The following is a 9806-nucleotide window of genomic DNA, read 5'->3' as shown; positions in this document are numbered from 1 at the left end:
AGAGTGTAGAGTAGAGTGTAATGTAGAGTAGAGTGTAATGTAGAGTGTAATGTAATGTAGAGTGCAATGTAGAGTACAGTGTAATGTAGAGTGTAAAGTGTAGTGTAGAGTAGAGTGCAATGTAGAGTAGAGTAGAGTGTAATGTAGAGTGTAGAGTAGAATGCAATGTAATGTAGAGTGCAATGTAGAGTAGAGTGTAATGTAGAGTACAGTGTAATGTAGAGTGTAATGTAGAGTGTAGAGTGTAATGTAGAGTAGAGTAGAGTGTAGAGTAGAGTAGAGTGTAATGTAGAGTAGAGTGTAATGTAGAGTGCAATGTAGAGTACAGTGTAATGTAGAGTAGAGTAGAGTGTAGAGTAGAGTAGAGTGTAATGTAGAGTGTAGAGTAGAGTGTAGTGTAGAGTGTAATGTAGAGTAGAGTAGAGTGTAATGTAGAGTAGAGTGTAATGTAGAGTAGAGTAGAGTGTAGTGTAGAGTGTAATGTAGAGTAGAGTGTAGTGTAGAGTAGAGTGTAATGTAGAGTAGAGTGTAATGTAATGTAGAGTGCAATGTAGAGTAGAGTGTAATGTAGAGTACAGTGTAATGTAGAGTAGACTGTAGTGTAGTGTAGTGTAGAGTAGAGTAGAGTAGAGTGTAATGTAGAGTGTAGAGTGTAATGTAGAGTACAGTGTAATGTAGAGTACAGTGCAATGTAGAGTAGAGTAGAGTGTAATGTAGAGTGTAATGTAATGTAGAGTAGAGTGTAATGTAATGTAGAGTAGAGTGTAGTGTAGAGTAGAGTGTAGTGTAGAGTAGAGTGTAGTGTAGAGTGTAGAGTGTAATGTAAATAGAGTGTAATGTAGAGTAGGGTGTAATATAATGTAGAGTAGAGTGTAATATATACAGTGTAATGTAGAGTAGAGTGTAATATATACAGTGTAATGTAATGTAGAGTGTAATGTAATGTAGAGAAGAGCAGAGTGTAATATATACAGTGTAATGTAATGTAGAGAAGTGCAGAGTGTAATATATACAGTGTAATGTAATGTAGAGTAGAGTGTAATATATACAGTGTAATGTAATGTAGAGTAGAGTGTAATATATACAGTGTAATGTAATGTAGAGTAGAGTGTAATATATACAGTGTAATGTAATGTAGAGTAGAGTGTAATATATACAGTGTAATGTAATGTAGAGTAGAGTGTAATATATACAGTGTAATGTAATGTAGAGTAGAGTAGAGTGTAATATATACAGTGTAATGTAATGTAGAGTAGAGTGATGGGGAGGATGAGTTTTCAACATGTGTATGTTTCGCATATCTACATAAGCTGGAATTTGACATTTGATATTAACTACTAATTTACTCTGACATTATTAGTATTGTTTAACTATGTTATTAGTATGTCTTTACATAACCCTGCTTCTGACAAGCTTCATTTAGATTGGGATATTTTTAATTCAGGAGCCAGAAAGCACTGCGCCTCTGTGCTGCTAGAGAGGAGAGGAGAGCAGAGGAGAGGAGAGAGGAAAGGAGAGGAGAGGAGAGCAGAGGAGAGGAGAGAGGAAAGGAGAGGAGAGGAGTGGAATATCAGTCCCAAGGAGGTGGAGACTTTTGGGACTGAAGACTGTTGTGTTCTTCCCCAGGAAAGACAAAGAGGTCACTCAACCCTGCACCAGCCTCTAGTGTGGACAATTACATCACACAGAGCCACAAAGGAGGGGGAAGAGAGAGAGAGAGAGAGAGAGAGAGAGAGAGAGAGATTTTACAAGTGTGTAAATTATGGTCCAAGCATTTGAGCAGAAACTGACCAACCACACACTGATCCTCTAAACTCAATATTCACATATGCATTTCATACCCGACTGTGTCAAGGCTGTGTATGTGACAACAAAGCTCAAAACCTATCACAGAAGGTTAATACATCTTCACTGAACACACTCCGAACACTAAAACAGGGCTTTCAAGCTGCACAAAGAACTTTTCAGAATGTGGACATAAACCCTGTGTCAACACACAGTACAGACACACGCATCAACACACAAACAGCACAGCACAGTCATGCAGTGACACACACACACCACAGTCATGCAACAACAAGCAGCACTGACATAAAGACCAACAGATACACCACACACACACGCACGCAAACACACACACACACACACATGCACAGACCTAAATACACAGCTGTTACATGGATGCACAGAAAAGACCGACAAACATACAAAGAAATGAATGGATGGGCAGAACAGACAGGCAGAGAGGAAGACAGGCAGAAAGGAAGACAGGCAGAAAGGAAGACAGGCAGGCAGAAGCTTCTGAAAGCCAAAGCTTTGATAAGCTCAAAGAGACCAAGCTTCCATATCTAATAATTAACCGTGATCTCTGACCAGAGAATTAGACCACTCAGACACCAAGTCACACACAGAATAGGCTAGCAATACCTGTATATTTACACCACAATATACACACATACTACACTGAACACACAAAATCACTCACACAATTATACTACAGTCTACAAACATTAAGAATACATGCGTGTGTGTTTGTGTGAGAGTGAGTGTTCTCTCAGAAAAGTTTCCTGACCTTTTAGTCAGAGAGCATGTGACACTGGTGCTGTTTGATTTGGGTCGTGTTAAGCCATTAGCTCCATAACCCAGGCCCCGTAATCTCATCTGCGGCTGTGTGTGTGTGTGTGTGTGTGTGTTTGACCCTGTCAATCCTGACAGTAAAAACACAGCCCTATGAGGTGAATTGTATTCAGTGTTAAAAGATTATCAACTGACCTCACCACTGCACTCATCAAACAATTTCCCCATCACACATCTACTCATAGCATATAGTCTCTGTGTGTCAGTGTATGTGTGTGTGTGTGTGTGTACATTCGTGTGCGAGAGAGAATTCGTGTGTGTGTGTGTGTGTGTGTGTGTGTGTGCGCGCGCGCTTGTGTGTGTGTAAGCATTGGCGTGAGTTCCACGTCATGTGATCATTGCAAGTTTATGGAGGATTGTGTGGGAACTAGACTTAAATGACAGCGCTCGAAAACAAACATGTAATCTCAAAAAAGACAAAACACTCCATTTATACGCATGCAAAACCCAATACCTCACACACACACACACACACACACACACACCACCTTATCATTGATAAATAACATCACCCTCACGGACATACACCAAAAAACACACAGCATCTTAAACATATACATCAATATATTTTACTGCTCCCCAAATCTACCACGATTAAACAATCAAACATTCCCAAAGCCATAAATCTCCACATCATCTCCATACCATCTCCACACCATCTCCACATCATCTCCACACCATCTCCACATCATCTCCACACCATCTCCACATCATCTCCACACCATCTCCACACCATCTCCACACCATCTCCACACCATCTCCACACCATCTCCACATCATCTCCACACCATCTCCACACCATCTCCACACCATCTCCACATCATCTCCACAAAATCACGGAAATCGCTGTCACCCACGCCCCCCCTTATCTGTTACTCAGTGTTTTTACACTTCTGTACATGACGCATGATTTTACACACTGCACATGCATTTCCCTATGAGGACAATAAAGATGAACTGAACTGAAGAGCAGGACACTGAACCCCCAGCACTGATACAGGGCACTGAACCCCCAGCACTGATACAGGGCACTGAACCCCAGCACTGATACAGGGCACTGAACCCCCAGCACTGATACAGGGCACTGAACCCCCAGCACTGATACAGGGTACTGATCCCCAGCACTGATACAGGGTACTGAACCCCAACAGTGATACAGGGTACTAAACCCCCAGCACTGATACAGGGCACTGAACCCCCAGCACTGATACAGGGCACTGAACCCCCAGCACTGATACAGGGCACTGAACCCCCAGCACTGATACAGGGCACTGAACCCCCACAGTGATACAGGGCACTAAACCCCCAGCACTGATACAGGGCACTGAACCCCCAGCACTGATACAGGGTACTGAACCCCGAGCACTGATACAGGGCACTGAACCCCCAGCACTGATACAGGGCACTGAACCCCCAGGACTGATACAGGGCACTGAACCCTCAGCACTGGTAAAGAGCACTGAACCCCCAGCACTGGTAAAGGGTACTGACTCTCAGCTGAACCATCTGTAAGAGTCTGTGTTAATATATCTAAAACCACAGGGTTACAGACTGTCAGTCAAGCCACCCCTGGGACTCTGAGATCTCACATTACAAAGCACACACAGATCATGTCCTTTAATTCATCATTTCATTTGATTAATTTCTTTTCAGAACAGATCTGAGGGGTGTATTAGAGAGCTGGCGTTTTCCATCCGAGCATCTAAGCTGGATCAGTTTCTCCCGAGCCGCAGTAAAGCTCAGTGAATCTTGTGTTTGCGTCTGTTAGCGTGTGCTCACAGAGCGATGAGCTGGAGAGACTTTCAGCGCTCAGGTTTTGGATCGTGTCCCAGATATTCAAGTCCCCGGTGGCTTAATTACTCAAATAATTCAATTAGCCACTCACGGGCTTCAAAAAATACACATACATACACACATATATACACACACAAACACGTATATGTGTGCGGACACACTGCTCTGCACCGATAACATTAGGCTTGGTTAAATTATCCACTTCGTAAAATGTTGTATTTTCACATTTGAGAGAGGATGGGGCAGAGATTTAGAGATGTGGAAAGTGTGGATTCTCTGTGCCGAGCTAATGGCTGCATTTAGCACTGTATAGCCAATTCTACACTGTTCTCCCAAAATCAATGGAGCTAACAAACTAGCACATCTACACAGCCGACGGCAGTATAGAAAGGAAAGCTCGCTCTCTCTCTCTCTCTCTTTCTCACACTCACTCACTCAATCACACACACACACACACACACACACACACACAGCTAACAGTAGTATAGATGGAGAGGAAGGATGGCTCTCTCACACACATAACTCACTCTTACACAAATACACACACTTAGCAGCAGTACAGACAGGAGAGTGAGAGCTAGCTCACACTGCTAACATGCTGACACAGCCGTTCAGGGGCTGGACAAACTCTCACACAATGACACTGACCGGCCATGGTGTCACATCAGTCAATCTGTGTGTGTGTGTGAGAGAGAGTGTGTGTGAGAGAGAGAGAGAGAGAGAGACCGAACCTGGCAGGTCTTCAAAGCAGTTAATAAAAGACCGGACCACAAAGATGGGGCATTACTGATCAATAAGTTGTAACCAGTGCTAGAGCCCAGCTTTTACAGCTCCTCAGCAGAAACTTCTGGGCTCAACATCAAAGCGGGTTTGGCACTGCAATCACTGCATCGCTATTTTAAAAACCTCCAAACACACAATTAGCACTTTCTGTCTGAGCTTAAACTGTTTCAGTCTGGATAAATCTGTTTTCTGTCATAAGTTCAGCATTTGACCATTCTCTTCCACTTTCTACCCCTCACCCAAAAACCAGCCATAAAGGTCCACAACCAGTATCCAAAACCCAAATACAGTCAGTGAGACCCAGGTGAGTACCCAAACTCCAAACGAGCTTCAGGTTAGCGGCATCTACTCAGCAAAACAGTTCTTTAGACCACCACAGAGTCCAGCACTGTAAATAACTGAAAACTTTTGAGATAACTTAAAAAAAAAAAAAACTCATACAAGTCAGTTACATTAGCATTTGAAGTTGTATTAAAATGTGGTGTTTTTGTTTATTTAATGGTTTCAGGGTAATCTGTCATTCCGAAGTTTTGGGGTGCATTGCAGAGGGAATGAAGGTGAAATGGAGGAGGTTCTCTGTCAGATGGAGAGATGAGATACGGCATCAAACCTAGCATGGACGACCTTATAAAACTGAACTGTTAACAGCTTTGTTATTTCTTCTACAAGGGGTACGGTGATGAATTGCATGGGCGAGCTGCTCTAAGATCAGTGTAAAAAATACGACATCTAGAAGGATTAACACCACGGTTTTTCCTCACAAATCATTTGAGTTCACCTTAACTACACAAGGTATCACTGCTTTTCGCTCAACCGTCGTGTTCGGCGTGCTTGGAAAAGAAAACCGGACAAAAGCAGCTATAAAAAGAGGAACCGAAACACTCAGAGCTTGGTCAAGCTATTTCTGAAACACGCTCACATTTTTATCTTGACACTTCACAATCTCTGTGCCATGGCGGGTAAATATAGACGGGAATCTTTGACCAGCTCATGCCCGACCCACAGTTCTTCCTTACACTCGAGACCTCAGACGTAAATCACACATACAGCCCTCACTTTACAAGATAATCGATTAACAGCCGCAACCTGAACGGACTCAAGGCCAGGAGCCGCTCAACACGGTTTTACACAAGCGGCAGAGTCAGAGACACACACACACACACACACACACACAGACACACACACACACACACACAGAGACGCACACACACACAGACACACACACACACAGACACACACACAGACACACAGACACACACACACACAGACACACAGACACACACAGACACACACACACACACACACAGACACACACACACACACACAGACACACACACACACACACACAGAGACGCACACACACACAGACACACACACAGAGACGCACACACACATACATACACACACACACAGACACACACACACACAGACACACACACACACAGACACACACACACACAGACACACACACAGACACACACACACACAGACACACACACAGACACACACACAGACACACACACAGACACACACACACACAGACACACACACACACTAAGGTTTCATGAAACAAGGTCTTCAAATACTATGATACACGTCACTACATTAAGGTAATCTTTTCGGGTCACATTAAAGTTTCAAAATAAACTTATGTTTCTTTATTATTTGAAGATTATCGTATTCGTGTCTATCCTCGCCCATGCGTTCCTATGCTTTTTGTGTTGTTTCAGTGTGCACCATCTAATCCGCCTCTACATATTTTAGCAGCTTGAACACGTATGTAAACAGGTTCGGGTCGCCTTCTCATCCGCAGTCGGACAATATGGTTGTAATTCTTGAAAAATCAGTGAGGCCCGGCCGGCTCACACGCTCATGCAACGAACTGAAGCGCGCCGCCTTGTGAAAACTTTGGTCCAAAACGCAGAACTTTCTCGCTCAAGCGCGTGCCCGCTCACAAACACACACTCAGTCTCTCTCTCTCTAACACACACACTCACACACACATTCCACACGGCCTGTGTATGCCCTCCCCTTATGGCTGACCGAGGATGGGCCGCATAACTTAACATCCCTACTCGGCTCAGTGCAGACAAACTCTGGAGAACGTGTTTTCCTTTTCCAGAAACGTTTTTTTCTCCCATATTGTTTTTCTCATTTTCTAAAGAAAATTATCGGTAAAACTGATCGATATACAAAACTAGGCCAATCGATTAAACGCCCCTATTATTTTCAGATTGACAGTTTGCAAAATCGCACGTTTACAAACAGCTACATTTGGGAGCAAAAACAAAACTGGAAAAATTTCTATCAAGTATCTATTTCAGCGCTGTATTGAATTTGACTCCTCAAAAAGTTTGGTTCTCAAAGCACAGCGTATGATCTTTAGCAATATCCTCTAAAATCTTTTTAAATGCAGGCACGTGTTAATTTTAGTGACTTCCATAATCAAAAGCAATTTCTTTCGTTATGAAATAACAGTCTACGTTGTTTGGCCGTTCTGTCATCGTTTAATAACGGAAAGCGTGCTGCACTGGGACTGCTCCACCTCAAACCGCATCGACTTTAGCTACGCCTCATGGAGCATGCACTTCTATCAGAATGATGTTACTAAGTAGAGTACATTGCTGAAAATGTTGGTTACTCAACACTTTTTGGGATAATTTTGGCCGCATAGCCAACTTTGGAGGTATCCTTCCGTTCAAAACCGAAGTTCGAGGATTTCTCAAAACATTTTTTAACGATGTCGTGTTCCCCAACTCTGCGTGCTCAAACCCAAATCCTAAATCCAATCTAGATGAAACACCAGTAATGCGCAGTAAACATTCTGATTGTGCATTTTGAATATGAATGCGAATTACCTTCGTCTAAAAGCCGTTCGAGGTGGTTGAAAATCCCGCAGAAGTTGGGAAGGCTGCTCATTAGTTTTTTGTCGTTCATTAGCTGCATGAGATAGTCAGGAGTCGGTTTCGGCTTCTCTTTGGTCTCCATTTCCCCGACCATGTTCAAAATGAGCAACTTCGTCACTCAAACTAGAGAGAAAAAATATTGCTGCTCTTTTAAAAAAAACTTTCAGTACGTTTCGCAATTTTTCTCCGTCTTTACTTCTCTTAAATCGGACAGTGAGCCTCTGCCAACGATGCTGCAATGAAGTGTTTTTTTTTTCTTCAACACGATACTACAAAGCCACATCCACTGTCATCTGTTCATTCACAGAACTGGAAGAAGAGAAACCTTGAGCGGTTATTTTCATTCGTTTTCCATCGAGGGCGACGTTAGAGCTCCACAAAACTCTGCAAACTCCCGCATACCAGCTGAGATTTTGTCTTCCTTCAGGGAATTTTTCCTGCTCGAACAACTTTTACTGCCCAAATCACAATCACTTTCTCTGTGTGTGCCCTCACCACTTCGTCGCGTTGATTTAATTATCGTCTGAGAGCCCGTAACGGGAACGGTTCCTCTCGTATATTGGTCTGTGCAGAAACTCGTTCGGTAAGCTCTGGGTGTTTCGGTGTTTAGGTATTCCGCGACAGTTCGCTACTAACTATGTCACATGACCAAACCAGACAAGACTGCACAACATTGCCATAGTCCCAGGCTGTGGGAGGGGAAATTTGCTCTCTCTCTCTCTCTCTCTCTCCCTCAAACGAAATGTGTGGTATGTAACGACGGAAACCAAATGGACCCATTCAGATGTTTTCTTTTTAAAAACAGCAATAAACAAACAAACATAAATCAATCGAACTGCATCAAACTTTGTGTTCACTTTTAAACACACAGAATAAACACATTCTTAGCAACTTATTGTGCAAACAGATTTCCACTCGCAGCCGCTGTACATCTCACTGTTAAAACATTACTGATCAAAGGTCAGAGGTCATTACCTAGTGGTCAGTTTTCACACACACACACACACACACACACACACACACACACACACAGAGTCCAGCAGAACACACTGGGTTTAACACTTGCTCTGAAAATGAAAGAAATGACCGTTTAAAAAAATCAGTAAGTCTAGGTATATTTCTAAATTCTAGTTTCCCTATTGTTGCTTTTTGGAATTGTAGAAGTAGCAGTAGTAGAATTAATGGTGTTATTATCATTATTTGGAGAAAAAAAGTTTTTTAAAAATGCACTTTAACATTAGATGTAACAAACATGTCTCTAAATGTCAATATTTCTGTGTGTATATGAATGGATAAAACTAACTTTTGTTTATTTTTTATTTTTTTGCAGTGAAGTCACAGACATAGGGAGAGGGAGAGAGAGAGAAAGAAAGAGAGAGAGAGAGAGAAAGAGAGACAGACAGAAAGAAAGAAAGAGAGAGACAGAGAGAGAGAGAGAGAGAGAGGGAGAGAGAGGGAGAAAGAAAGAGAGAGAGAAAGAAAGAAAGGGAGAGAGAGAGAGAGAAATGTTATATTCCTTTTCGTCCTCCTGCCTTCCTCCAAATCCTTTTCTCTGAGAAACATTCTCATGTAGATGTGTACACAGAGACCCTCTCTCTCTTTCTTTCTTTCTCTCTCTTTCTTTCTTTCTTTCTTTCTTTCTTTCTTTCTTTCTTTCTTTCTCTCTCTCTCTCTCTCTCTCTCTCT

At 42.5% G+C, this 9806-nt stretch overlaps 1 protein-coding gene across 5 annotated transcripts in view; it reads right to left on the bottom strand.

The window, feature by feature from the left end:
- qki2 (QKI, KH domain containing, RNA binding 2) overlaps nucleotides 1–8731 on the bottom strand; it is a 32994-nt gene extending 24263 nt beyond the window's left edge. For all 5 annotated transcript variants that reach the window (XM_030773728.1, XM_030773729.1, XM_030773730.1 and 2 more), the window contains exon 1: nucleotides 8073–8731. In XM_030773728.1, coding sequence (XP_030629588.1) covers nucleotides 8073–8214 — 142 coding nt within the window. In that variant the 5' untranslated portion in view covers nucleotides 8215–8731. The remainder of the gene's footprint in view (nucleotides 1–8072) is intronic.
- Between the last annotated feature and the right edge of the window lie 1075 nt (nucleotides 8732–9806).

This window comes from Chanos chanos, chromosome 5 (assembly GCF_902362185.1).
Source record: "Chanos chanos chromosome 5, fChaCha1.1, whole genome shotgun sequence".
In the NCBI taxonomy this organism is placed as follows: domain Eukaryota; kingdom Metazoa; phylum Chordata; class Actinopteri; order Gonorynchiformes; family Chanidae; genus Chanos; species Chanos chanos.
The sequence above is the reverse complement of the archived record's forward strand: the minus strand, read 5'-3'. Positions and strand labels throughout refer to the sequence as shown.